Below are 13863 nucleotides of genomic sequence, written 5' to 3' on the forward strand. Positions count from 1 at the left end.
CCTTTCTGCTTCTATAACAAAAAGTTTTATGTTATACCATCTAAGATATGGACAAAATCTATATCTGTTGGATTTAGTTAACAACCAATAAGATTGACCCAAAAAAATAAAAATCATGAAAAATATTTGTTTTTATTTGTCATCACTTTATTGCAATGAAATCAAATTGGATACAGGAGTAATTCCAAGATACTTGCAAAGAATTCAGAACTTCTCTCTTGCCTATATATTGCAGACAATGCAGTGAACTTCCTTGTCTAAATTGCCTATATTTTCCCTATATTGAATTACTAATCTCTTTTATAATCATGGTTAAAGATATAGAACAGTTGAAGCTCATCGAGAAAGAGTCTAGCAGGCAAATATCTTTCGCGAAGCGACGAAATGGACTTATGAAGAAAGCCTTAGAATTACATATGATGTGTGATGTTGATTCTGTTGTTATAGCCTTCTCACCTGCTGGTCGCCTCAGCTTCTTTTGTGGTGGCAACAGAAGGTATTCTTTGCCTGCTTACGATTAATTTCTGTCCTTTTTTTTAATTTTTGACAGGAAAATTCTTGTTTTATACCATGTAGTATATAAAATCCCTCTAACAGATTTCCCATTTGTTGTTTTTTAACAGTCTCTAAGAATCTAAGATGCAATACATCTAACCGTTTTCATTTTAATATGCTTATGCAGCATCAATAGATACGACAAAAGTATAGATAATTTGAGGGGTTTTTTTTTTTGGAGAATTATTGATTTAATTTGAGGTTTTTATTTTTTAATTTGCACTGAAATTTATTGATTAAACATTAAGACGGATTCAATATTGACATGACAAATTTTTTTTTGGTCAAAATTAGCGAAGTTTGACTTTAGATAAAGAAATTTAGTGTTTACTGTTTGAAATATATACAAAGGACTTCATATAAACGAATATATACTCACTGTTTAACTTAACCTCCTTATGTATTCAGGGTTGAAGATATTATAAGGCATTTTGCTGCATTGCCAGAAGATATCCGAGGCTTGTAAGGGTTCCTTATCATTGTTTTGGTACAAATCCAAAAAAAAAAAAAATAGTAGCAAGTATTTATTACTTGGTCTAATTTTTATGTGTTGCAAAAATTAACCATATCTTATTTTGATACTTGCAGCCAGATACCAGATCCAGAGGTAATGCCTTCTGTTGTGTTAGATTTTGACATTAATCCTTCAATAACATTGGTTTTTTATTTTTAAAAAGGAAAGGAACAGTGAGTTTAGCAGTTGCTATAGAGACATAGTTGCTATGCAGACATATATGTATAAGCATTATATTTTATTTTTTTTTTGGAAAACATGTACAAGCATTACTTTATATATGAAGTATACTGATCTTCTAAAAATAATTTACATATTATAATCCTATATGATAACTTTTATTATTATTTTTTTTTTTTTTTTTTTGTGTGTGTGTGTATTGCAGTTGTGGATTTTACTTGAAACACTTGACAAGCTAAAAGAACAAACAAAGGAGCACATCCAAAATGACAGGTATAAGCTACATTAATATTCTTTTATCTTCATCAATATATTACTCACAAAATAATCCAAGATACATAAGAAACTCCATGGTTTACCTACATTAATCTTCTTCGATTTTCTTTCCTGGTATGTGTGTATATATCTCTTCTTCTGTGAGTTATAATCTGATATATGTGGTTTTAATTTTGCGCTCTTATGACCTTTTAGACCTCGTTCACTTCACCTTATTCTTGTTGAACAGAATTTTTTTTTTACTGAATTGAAATTATTTTTGCTCAAACTTACATTATTTTTACAGAACTGAAATTATTTTTATTGAACTAAAATTATTTTAGCTGAAATGAAATTATTTTTACTGATTCCCTGTTATATTTCTTCTTTAAAGTTACTAATTTTTACTGAACCGAACTTATTTTTACTGAACTGAACTTAATTTTGCTGAATTGAACTTACTTATTTTTAAAATTACTTTTACTGAATATTTAGTTTTTTCAGGTGAGGTGAACAGGGCCTTATAAGGCAAAAACATAAAGAATTTTGATTTAATCTAGATTAAATCTTTGTTCTCTATTTCATGTGTGTTGTGTTAGATCATAAGAGAAATAAAATGGTAATTGTTAGATGCCATGTATTGACTATTGTATGCAAATGTTTTATTTTCACATCTTTATACTTCCTTTGTACTTTTATTATTGCACTATAAGGGTTGGGCTAAAATTTTTTTGGTAGTGGAAAAAAGGGTTGGAGAGTAGAGTAAAAATTCAAAATTGCTCATGTGATTGTAAACGGAAACAACAAAAAAATCAAATGTTGAAAAGTAAGGGCATATAAAGTATTTGCAGTGTGAACATAGATATTTCTTTTCCTAATATGTATTTGGTGCAATATTTGTGAATTTCCTTAAAAGGCAAGTGGTGCAATATTAAAAATACGGAGGAAGTAGCATTTTTTTCATTATTATTAACATTATGTTCATTATTATTTACATTTTTTGGCATAAAAAGTGCCATAAATTACATTGATATAGACGGAATTTCATTTCAATTTTGTTAGCTGGTATTTTCCATGAATTGAAAAGTAAATGTCAAAATTGAGTAATTAATTATTGGAGGAAAGGATGTTTAAATGGAAATATATCAAGGGCAATGATATATTGCCATTAATAATACTTATGCTTTATAGCTTATCCTATCCAATGAAGACGCGTGTATATGAGTGACACACATATTGTATTATTTGTATACACCCCCTTTCGTACATTATTGTGAAACGAATATTCTCTACAATAATTTTATGTGTGATATCAAAATTATCAATATTAATTATGGACATTTAACCTATGATATAGTAAGTTCAATAATTGACCAAATCATCAATTATAAATAATAATAATTATAATAATGCCATGCATGCATTTTTGCACTAGGATAACCAGGTATGTATTTGCAGCATGATAAGCAAATGTTTAAATATTTTTCCAGCCATTTTGACAAAATAATTTTTTCTTTATTTTCTTCATCTCTTATCCAAGGCTAATGAATTTGTGTTTGTTGTGTTTTTTATTGGCTTTCTGCTGCTGCATCTGAAAAATCCAGTACCATTTCGGTAAGACTTAACACTCAGTACAGTGACATTTTTATCTTTCTATAGATTGTTACTTCATATGGAAGTATTATATACAAGTATTAATGATACACATACATGCTAATTTGTAGGCTATCCAGGTAGAACTTTCTCAGGTGGAAAAAGAGATTCAGGGTGCTTTAATTGAAACGAGGTTACCCTTTCAACTTTTATTCTCATTTCATTTATACTAGATACTATATATAGATACTATATATATATAATCATGTTCGGCATAAGCAAGCTAAAATGAGGACTAAAATTTAATTTTTGGCTTATAGGAGATACGAACCCTTGCATACAGTGATAATGACCATTGAAGAAGCAAACCTTTCTGAAGAACTCCTTGAGGAGACACTTGCCCGCGTCCAAGAAAGAAAGGTATAAATAATATATTTCGTTCTTTGTTTAGCTATATACATGTGATTTATTACTAACAATCTTGGTGATCAAACCTGTGTTGTGGTCAAGCAGCAAGAGCTAACAGCTGAAGAGAATGAAGATGCATCTCAAGAAATGCCTGATGCCATGGTATAAATAATTTAAATATGTTTACTAAATCCGATTTCATCACCAAACTATAATTTTTTAAGGTTCGTATGGATTTATTTTGACTATGTTGTACTCTATCCTGTATATTTGTGTACATTTATAAGAATGCAGCAGAAACTTCTTTACCAAAACCTGTGGACATAGTTCAGCAAGCCGAGCCCGAGCACCAAGTGAATGAGAACTCTAATGAGAACCAACACCAATCACCAATTGCAGAAGGGTGTGTTTTTCCCTGCTTTGCCATAGTGTATTTATGAATTATTGTATCTTCTTCTTGCTTAAATGAGTGTAATTCATATCTTGGTTAAAAGTAGGATTTGTTGATGATCTTCTTGCTTAACAAATCAACTCTATTGCTTATATGATCTAACAAGATTCATAATGTTCATGTATGGCAGCATTCAAGATACATTGATGAGGCAGAGCAGTCCATCAAAAAATCTGCCGCCAGAAGTGGCTAGTCCTAATCTACCGCCAGAAGTGGCTAGTGCTAATCTACCGCCAGAAGTGGCTAGTCCTAATCTACCGCCAGAAGTGGCTAGTCCTAATCTACCGCCAGAAGTGGCTAGTCCTAATCTACCGTCAGAAGTGGCTAGTCCTAATCTACTGCCAGAAGCGGCTAGGCCTAATCTACTGCCAGAAGTGGCTAGTACTAATCCTCAGCATGCTGGAACATCTTTTACCAGCCTTTTAAATGCCGCAGATGTTGCTGAAGAAACCGCATCTCCTTTTGGGGTACTTAAAGCTTTATTTTTGTAACATATAAATCCATGTAATCATGTACATACACATAGCTCTTACATTAACTGATAAGCATATTCTAATAGGGAGTGGTATTCTCCCAACCACCAGATCAGAACCACAATTCCTCACCCTTGCAACAAAATCAGTTCAATTTATTCCAAGATGGTCTCCTTAACACTTATTCCTATCTGTAAGACGTTTTCTTGACCTTGCACTATATATATTAATATAATTAAGTTATGTGCTTAACTACATATACATAGCTATACCCATGTTGGCCATGTACTACTTTATTACACCCTTTCAATTTGTGCAAAATAACTTTCTGCAGATTGGACTTTACAAATTTGAAATGCTAAATAGAAAGACCCTGAATTAATATCTTTTGATAATCATGGTTTCATCAGTGAATTTGAGATGATTTTGTTTTGTTTGTGCATGCCTATTGTTGCAGGAATGGTAATACAACAGGAGCCAATCATTCTTCAGAATGTAATGAGATCAGCACAGTTGGAACTGCAAATGGTAATAATTACCCATTTTCAAGCTTGATTTCCCCAAATTTACAGCTACAGCCTTCCCCTGCAAGCTTCCAAGTGCCTGATTACCGAGTGCAGCTTCCTATGCCAGTCCCTCATTACTATCAAATATCTGTAAATACTTTCTGACTTTAATACTCCGATCTAATTATATTTATAAATTTAAACATCTTGCTTGATTGTCTTACAAATCAATATGATCATGGTTATACAGCAGCAAAGGCCACTAGGAAACAGCAGCAACATGTCGCCTTTCAGTACTCCGCAGTGGTCTAATCAAATTAATCTGCAGCATAATCCAACTCTCTTTCTGCGAAATCCACAGTGGTCTAATCAAATTGTTCTGCAGCAAAATCCAACCCCCGTTGGACAAAATGCACTGTACATTATACAATCCATAATTACTACTCCGGAGGGTTAATTATGATTATAAAAATATATATTGAGCTTAATATGGTCTGATTTGATATTACTTTGTCACGCTATTTGACAGTCAACGAACCAGCTATCAGGGCTTGTTTAGTTCATTTGATAGGGTGGATAGCATGTACTCAGACTCAAGATCACCAGCCTTCATCCCAAGACCACCACATCTGCAAATGAATCGCCAGGTATACATATCATGATCCATGATCTTTAACTAATCTATTTGGCATTAGCATTTATACATATAGCATGATACAAGTGGACTGTTAATGCTGGTTCTAATAAAATTTAAAATTGCCTTTTGTTTTTCCGTGATCAGTTGATGGGAAGTCTAATCGATGGCCCAAATCTTTCTCTGGACTTACAAGGGCCATTTGCCAACAGTTCTCCGGTTAGTTCTACATGCTTAATGATTATAAATGTTTGTGCAGTTCTTGCTTAAAACAATTAAACTAAACTAGGACTGAAAATCCAATTTCAGCAAGTATTTCTTGGGGTGGAAAGATCAACTTCTTCTGCTTATAAGGTTAGTTTATAATTGGTCCTAAATGAACTGTCAAGTGTTCATACCCATATAAGTGTTTAAGTAGGACTCGCTTTAGTTGGTAACATGTTATTTGCCATTATCTGCAGAGGAAAGCACCTTGGGAAGATGATTTTGATATGAGACGGGCAAGTTACCAGAATGGGAATACAGCACCAAACAATACTGATTCTCCAGCTGCTATTCTTATTCGTGATCCTAGGTTTGCCACTTATACTCATAGCTTACACAAACAAAACTGAAACTTGCTGAAAAAATATATATGAATTTAAACATTATGTATGTATTTTCTTGTCGTTAGGCCTATAGGAAATGCACTTTATGGTCCTGAATATGCACATATGGGCTTGGCCATTGACCCCCATATCCGGAATCTTCAAGAAGTAATAAGATATGGTAAACATCTCAACTTTTCCTAATGTACAGTTCATCTGTTTACTCCATCTCACAAGTATTGGCCATAATAACTATTGGTTATATTTTGCAAATACATTACTTATTATTATTTACATCGATCTCCACTTTCTTGATGTTATTTCTTTGTAGAAATTTTAGTTAAAGGCATCATTTAAGAGTATTATATGAAGTTTTAAATTGAAGTTACTACTAAAAAAATTGGCGTGTTACTTGGTGACAATCGTGTGTTCATGTCTATTACTTAGGGGCGGAAAGAGTAAAAGTAATATCCTGTTCTACAAACATATTTATAAGATTGTTTGATTTGACATTGGCAGATAATGCCAGAGGACAGCAAGGAAATCAGCAAGGAAATGTATGATGATTGATGCTCAACTCAATATCACCAGATTACCCCTTGAGAGTGTCAATTTGTTTATTTCAAGACAATTTGATCATCTTTTTATCTTAAAATTATTATCTTGTGTTATGTGTTAAGAATTTGACCCACATTTATGTGAGTTTTCTCTTATTAAAAACAGGGAATATACTTCTAGTTTATGGATGAAACTTGAAACTTCACATAACTTATTAAGTATTTCTCAAATCTTCTTTGAATTAGCTAACTTATGATTTTATAATTTGCACAGTTAGCCAGAGTTTGCTTATTATTATATTTCTTTTATGACTTCACAGCTAGACAATTAAATATTAATTAATTGTCACATGTGAGAGGGGCTTGTAATGTTAAAATGAGAATTTATCTACTGTAAGCCCTAAAGATAAATTGCATCCTCTAAGTGTCTTTTTTGAAGCCTTACAAAAGATTTATCTCTTAACCTTGAACAAAAAGTTATATGTGATCTTTAAAACCAGTTATAAGGGCTTGTTTGACATCGTTTTTTGTTTTCAATTTTTAGATTTTTTGAAAACAAAAAACCAAAACACGAAACATAAATTTGACTAACTTTTTAATTCATTATATTACATATATTATATGATTTTCGAAAACAAAAAACAGAAAACCGCAGCGATGCCAAACGAACCTTAGTTACCTGATTATCCTTCCTTGATCATTACTCATTAAGCTAACAATTTGAGGCATCCCTTCTAACCTAAACAAGTCTTTATCAATAACTCTTTTCGCTCACCAAGGGCTGTAGCTAATCTATATGAGGCTACTCCAAATTCCTCAAACCTCTCAATATTCCCTTTTTCTTTTTATTTGCTTAAATTCTTATTTTATCTTTTTAAGTTTAGATCATATTATAAATAATTAATTTAAACAAAAACGAACATAAGATTCATAACATCTCATACATTTACCACTTATGTATTATGATTTTGTTGATTTTCTCCTGATATAAAAATGACCGGAAGGAGTATATGTGAAGTTTAAGGGGAAAAAAAAAACACGTGCAATATTGATCGACATTCCGTACCACCATGACACGACGTATCGACGTACACCTCTTCTTCCATAGCCCATAGATGACGAGGAAAAATGTGAAAACAAAAATATCAAAAAATTAAAGTAAAAAATTACCACAAATAAAACATAAAAATAAAAAATCTGGAATTTTTAAAAACAGCTCTTTAATCCAAACTGGGTTTTAGAGCTCCATGGCTACCCACGTATCAGCTCTGCGTCCCCTTTCTCTCTCATCTCATCCCCTTAATCTTCAACTCAAACTTCTTCCCCTAAATTCTCTCAATTTCACTACCCCATTTCCTTCTTACTCTTCTAGATCAATTTCTGGTATTTCACTCTTTTTTTCTTACTCTTCTTTGTTCCCATAATTGGCATTTTTTTAGTTCAATGTACCTTAATTCTCATTGTTTTGTCTTAAAAATTGTATCTTTTTGGTGGGTTTTTCATATTCTTGCTCAAAATTGTTGCAGGTGGGTGTAAATGGAGCTCTATTACTTGTTCTTCCTCAAATGGGTCAAGACCCGACCCGATTGATGATAGAGTGAAGAGCATTGATGAGCTTGTTGAGGAGAAAAGGCGTGCTGAATTGGCTGCTCGGATTGCTTCTGGGGAATTCACTGTTAAACAATCTAGGTTAATTATTCTTTAATACCCACTCATTTTTACTGTTAAATACTTCTCATATACTTGTAGTTGGTTTTCTGTTTAATTGTTCATACATTTAAAACATGCAGGGCTTTATTTTAGTTACTACTGTAGTATTTTTTTTTTCATGTTAATATAATTGGTGGGCATTTGGTTATTTTTGGTTGATTTATGCCCTGGGATATTGATGAATTGTGGTTGTGGGTGAAAAACAAGCAGAATATTGAAGGTTGTTGTATATGATGCAAAGAATGAATCACAAAAGAAGAAAAAGAAAATTTATGGTGGGTAAAGTGGTGATGTTATAATCAAGTATTGTATGTTTTTATCCAATGTTTTGTGCGGTTTGAGCTGATCACTAAAGTTGGTGTTCATTACTTCATTGTGTAGTGGAGTAGGAATGACATTGGCACTTGGAAGTGGGAAGGTTGTTGAATTTTCAATTTCTTCTAGCTAGACAATGCATTCACTTGTATTTAGTTATGGTCTGTAAGACATAGGATTTATGTTTACTGGAAACGGAAAGTCCTACTAAACAATCTTGATGATAAACTTGTTATGTATGTTAATCTCTGGTGATAATTCTTATGTTCTGACCCTCTGGATTTGCTTCCGTCGAACAAGAAATTCAATCCTTCTTGATGCCAACTTCATATATGTAAAACAATCATGTAATTTATTTCATCTTAATGAACACCTTTGATAATTGCATCAAATGGGATTATGGGGCCATTTCCATTTAACTTCCTGGTGCCAGTGTTGCTGCAAGTAAATCATTCTAGGATGTGATGTTAACCTCATGACTTGCTTTGCTTTGTCTTTATCCATTGTCTTCAGCTTTCCTATGAGATTGAAGAACAATCTGTCAAAGTTGGGAATTCTTACACCTATTCTGGATTTGGTATTCAAACCTTTTGAAGATTATGAAAAGTTTTCTCAGATTCCTGAGGCAAAAGGTGAAATAGCAGCTATTCGTAGTGAGGCCTTTTTCTTGCCATTGTATGAGCTATACATCACTTATGGTGGAATATTTAGGCTGAAATTTGGGCCAAAGGTTGGTTTTCATTCCTTTGCAATTTGAATTCCTTGTTAGATTATATGAATGACATGTATGTAATGTATCTGTGTACAGTGTCTGCTTTATGAACTTGCTGTTATTGCAGGCATTTCTTATCGTTTCTGATCCTTCAATTGTTAAGCATATCTTAAAGGACAACTCTAAGGCTTACTCTAAGGTATGAAGTTTGAAATTATTGTATATCCTGCTTTCAATTATCCATTACTATAGGTGAGAATGTGAGATGCTTTGAAGAGTGTTATTTAGATATAATTCATTGAGTTAATTTGCATTTCCTTGATCAGGGTATCTTGGCGGAAATTTTAGATTTTGTGATGGGAAAGGGACTCATCCCTGCTGATGGTGAGATATGGCGTGTCCGGAGACGTGCTATAGTTCCTTCATTACATCTGAAGGTGGAATTACTGCAAATATTTTTCAGAACCTCAATTTATCTCTTTCCCCATTGATTTAATAGTGATATTCTCTCCAACTTGATGTTAACTTATTATTCTTGAATTGATATGATGGCTTATCAGGCTTGACAATCCTATTCCTTTTCAGTTTGTGACAGCTATGATAAACCTCTTTAGCCAAGCTACAGATAGACTTTGCAAGAAGCTAGACACTGCCGCATTAGCTGGGGAAGCAGTGGAAATGGAATCACTTTTTTCGCGTTTAACACTGGATATTATTGGAAAAGCAGTTTTTAATTATGATTTTGATTCCTTGACCAACGATACAGGGATTGTTGAGGTAGGTTGAGCTCCATCTCAATCTGCTTAGCCATGATCTTTTCACTTGATGTTATATAGCCTCATATTATTCTCTAGACCAGGCTGTTTATGTTGTTTTGAGAGAGGCAGAGAACAGAAGTACTGCACCAATCCCTGTCTGGGAAATTCCTATATGGAAGGACGTGTCCCCTAGACTGAAAAAGGTGAATGCAGCACTCAAGTTGATAAACAGTACACTAGATGATCTGATAGCAATCTGCAAGGTGAATGCTGGATGCCTTTTGTAGCTATACTTTATGTTGCTCGGTAATGATTGCTAATCAATTTTTTTCATATAAATGTATATGCAGAGGTTGGTAGATGAAGAGGAGCTGCAATTCCACGAGGAATATATGAACGAACAAGATCCTAGTATTCTTCATTTTCTTTTGGCATCAGGAGATGATGTATGAAATAATTTGCGTACTGTGGATTTTTTTTTTCTCCAGACCAATAAATTGAAGGCAACCTTGACCTCCACGCAGGTTTCCAGCAAGCAACTTCGTGATGACTTGATGACTCTCCTAATTGCTGGTCATGAAACATCAGCAGCAGTACTAACATGGACTTTTTATCTCCTGTCTCAGGTTTACAGTTTATCACATAATTTACTTACCACTATGTGAAGTTCATTTGGTTTGTTTTTCTGGTACTCACCCCACCCCCCGTTGCAAACATGCTTCTGTTTATAATTTTCTGCCAGTGGTCCCAATTTATTAGGTAAAACATGATTTTGGAGTTTGTGAACTATGTAATATGACTAATATCTGCAGCAACTCTGTAACTGAATGTCATTGCCAGTTGCCACTAGCTATTGTGTACACTTTTTTTGGTGCTTGATGTGTATGATCTGCAAGATATCTGAATATGACGATACTTCATTTGCTCCCTGCAGGACCCAGGAGTAATGTCAAAGCTTCAAAATGAGGTATCCTGAATCGTGCTTTAGGGGGGTTTAGTGATGTTTGGTCATTAGAGGGAGGGAGGGGAAGAGAGAAAGAGAGAACGAGAGAACATTCCGTTGAAGTGTTGCAACTACTTATTGTCATCTGAACTTGCACCTTGCTTAGGTGGATACAGTTTTGGGAGATAGATTTCCATCAATTGAAGACTTGAAGAACCTGAAATACACAAGTCGTGTGATAAGCGAAGTAAGAGTACTTCTCTTTGCTTTTTACTTGTGCTTGAACTCTTTGACCTTACATTTTGTTGTATATTTCCTTTTGCAGTCTTTGAGGCTTTACCCGCAACCACCTGTCTTAATTCGTCGTTCTATGAAAGAGGACATGCTTGGACCATACCCAATCAGAAAGTAAGTTTTAACGTTATATTTTGTTTCAGTGCTCCACTTTCATTTCTTTTTTTCAATTCACAATATTAGCAACATACTACATGGAAAGTTTTTAACTACAAAATTACATGCTCACCCGTATTTAACCAACTTGATTTTTTATAATTATCCACTCTAAATCTAACTGAACCCAAACCCTTCCTAATAACACCCCCCCTTCCCTAACACCACATGGTACTAATGAGAGGTTGACGGTGGAGATGTTATGGTACAATCGATGATGGTGGCATAGTGAGGTGATGGAGGAGGGTTTTCATGGAAGATGGTGATGGTAATAGCGGCTTGGCAGGAATATCGGAGGTGTGGGGTGGTGAGATGTTTTGGCCATATGTCCGTCTCAGGCTCTCACCTTCTCTCCCAATTTTCTTTAATTGTGTGCTAAGCATTTGATTCCATTATGAAATGGATGAAGTATTATCAGTGAAATCCATTGTAAACGTATTCTGTCGTGCTTGGATTCCTGTATGTTGCATCAAACTGTCTCTCCATGCCTTGTTCAACTAAAAGGGAAAGGAAGGTTTTCTGCACTAATGACATTACCTTTTTTTTTCCTCCTGGATTTTTCTGTAAACTAGTAAGAGGTAAATGATGAATGTTAATGTTGGCAGTTGATACAAAATAAATTCATCAGTAAAAATGGAACAAATTTCTCCTGAATCACAAAGGAGAGTTCTCGCTTGACTATTCATTAGTCCCACTTGGAAGTAGAAGCAAATGCATTCATGTGCAGCTTGCTGAAGTATCAAATAAACTGTTTTCTGATCTAAGCATATGTACCACATTTCCATTTGTTCATCTTTTGTACTTTGACTTGTTAAAGGTAATTTGTATCTAATATCTTTAATGCATAGAATCCTTTTGGAATTTTGTCCACATTTATTTCTTTAAGTTTGTAAGCTACCTTCCCTGGGTGATTCTATTCAAAAAATTATAAAAAAATTCTTGGCAGAGATGAGGATATATTCATATCCGTATGGAACTTGCATCGTAGCCCAAGTCTTTGGGAGGATGCAGATAAATTCAATCCTGAAAGGTGGCCACTGGATGGACCAGCACCAAATGAGACTAACCAAAATTTCAGGTATCTGCTCTGTAACTTAACTGGCCTCAAGTATGTAGCTATGCCATTGAAGCTTGTGCTCATTCAAGCTGGTGATTCACCATTTTCATTTTTATTTTTCGTTTTAAGATACTTGCCATTTGGTGGAGGTCCACGAAAGTGTATAGGGGATATGTTTGCTTCTTACGAGGTAACAAACATCTGCTTACAAATTCCAAGGCAGCCTTAATTCAATTTATTCTCGATTTCTCTCGGCTTGGATGAACTTTGACTTGTAATTCACTGTTTGTTGCACAGAACATAGTAGCATTAGCTATGCTTGTTCGACGATTTGACTTTGAGCTGGCACCTGATGCTCCTCCTGTAAGACTTTTGCTATATTTTTTCACTTTAGATTTAGATACATGGGACTTTATTACCTGGTAAAAACTTTTGAATTACATGAGACTTGTGTGCAAAATGCATTAATTGGACCCTCATGTGAAAACAAGGGTTTGCTCTTAAACAGTTGATGTGAAAAACGATGAAGAACCAGATTCACTTTGATGTGAAAAATAAATGGATACTTGATTCTAGTAATTTATCTATCAATATGTTTGCAGGTGAAGATGACCACAGGCGCAACCATCCACACAACAAATGGTCTTGTGATGAGGGTGAGGCAAAGAACAAGATATCCTGCTCCACCCACAATCCCTGTTGTGGAGACTGCTTCTCCTGCAAGTATTACTGAAGCTGCTATATGAAAATATCAAATTGGAAAATGATGTTTTGCTTGTTCGGGATGGAACCGAACTAGAACAATTATCCATAAAAAGGGAAAGGGAAGCTTCACTTTTAACTGCATCAGCATCAAAAAAAGAATCATACGAGTTACATTCTTATTCTACTTTAGTTACTAGATTTACGGTGCGAACAGCACTCTCCTTATATAAAGCACATTATTGGCACTGTTGGCCAATTATGCTGTAAATTATGGCCTTCTTTTTTCCATTCTGTGAAGATATGAGAATTTACAATAGAAAATTTCAGGAAATTTTAGTATGTATATCTTGTCTGTGCAAATGTACACATGATTCTATATATAAAATGGGAAACTTTTTTCTTGTAATTCCAGTGTGTAAATTGTTGACTGTCACGTTGTATGTCTGAGCAATTTTGCTGCAACTGTACTATTTTGTGGTGCTATGGCTCCAATTAGGCAT

At 34.0% G+C, this 13863-nt stretch overlaps 2 protein-coding genes across 2 annotated transcripts; both read left to right on the forward strand.

Moving 5' to 3' along the window:
• Positions 1-104: 104 nt before the first annotated feature.
• On the forward strand, positions 105-6896 carry LOC110701156. The gene is made up of 19 exons (XM_021878744.1): positions 105-496; positions 964-1017; positions 1144-1162; positions 1455-1522; positions 3109-3118; positions 3229-3290; positions 3418-3517; positions 3611-3667; positions 3793-3908; positions 4087-4423; positions 4516-4622; positions 4887-5085; positions 5186-5352; positions 5465-5582; positions 5717-5788; positions 5879-5923; positions 6031-6143; positions 6243-6337; positions 6676-6896. The coding sequence occupies exons 1-19, from the start codon at positions 309-311 to the stop codon at positions 6717-6719; spliced, it is 1971 nt and encodes a 656-aa protein (XP_021734436.1). The 5' UTR covers positions 105-308; the 3' UTR covers positions 6720-6896.
• An 805-nt stretch (positions 6897-7701) lies between these two features.
• LOC110701158 (protein LUTEIN DEFICIENT 5, chloroplastic-like) lies at positions 7702-13777 on the forward strand. Its single transcript, XM_021878746.1, has 16 exons — positions 7702-8096; positions 8240-8402; positions 9252-9468; positions 9578-9649; positions 9777-9887; positions 10036-10227; positions 10310-10471; positions 10559-10654; positions 10733-10834; positions 11143-11175; positions 11318-11398; positions 11477-11559; positions 12548-12679; positions 12788-12848; positions 12956-13021; positions 13261-13777. The coding sequence occupies exons 1-16, from the start codon at positions 7961-7963 to the stop codon at positions 13402-13404; spliced, it is 1851 nt and encodes a 616-aa protein (XP_021734438.1). The 5' UTR covers positions 7702-7960; the 3' UTR covers positions 13405-13777.
• The last annotated feature ends 86 nt before the right edge of the window (positions 13778-13863 follow it).

The sequence above is a fragment of the Chenopodium quinoa genome, unplaced genomic scaffold, assembly GCF_001683475.1.
Source record: "Chenopodium quinoa cultivar QQ74 unplaced genomic scaffold, ASM168347v1, whole genome shotgun sequence".
NCBI classification, from domain to species: Eukaryota; Viridiplantae; Streptophyta; class Magnoliopsida; order Caryophyllales; family Amaranthaceae; genus Chenopodium; species Chenopodium quinoa.

Excerpts from the sequence above, each read along its gene's own strand:
- LOC110701156 (XM_021878744.1), top strand. The coding sequence starts at position 309 with ATGGTTAAAGATATAGAACAGTTGAAGCTCATCGAGAAAGAGTCTAGC. Across the intron at positions 3,518-3,610 it reads CCCGCGTCCAAGAAAGAAAG|CAAGAGCTAACAGCTGAAGA; the intron begins GTATAAATAATA and ends GTGGTCAAGCAG. Across the intron at positions 3,668-3,792 it reads AAGAAATGCCTGATGCCATG|AATGCAGCAGAAACTTCTTT; the intron begins GTATAAATAATT and ends TACATTTATAAG.
- LOC110701158 (XM_021878746.1), top strand. The coding sequence starts at position 7,961 with ATGGCTACCCACGTATCAGCTCTGCGTCCCCTTTCTCTCTCATCTCAT. Across the intron at positions 9,650-9,776 it reads ACTCTAAGGCTTACTCTAAG|GGTATCTTGGCGGAAATTTT; the intron begins GTATGAAGTTTG and ends TTCCTTGATCAG. Across the intron at positions 11,560-12,547 it reads GGACCATACCCAATCAGAAA|AGATGAGGATATATTCATAT; the intron begins GTAAGTTTTAAC and ends AATTCTTGGCAG.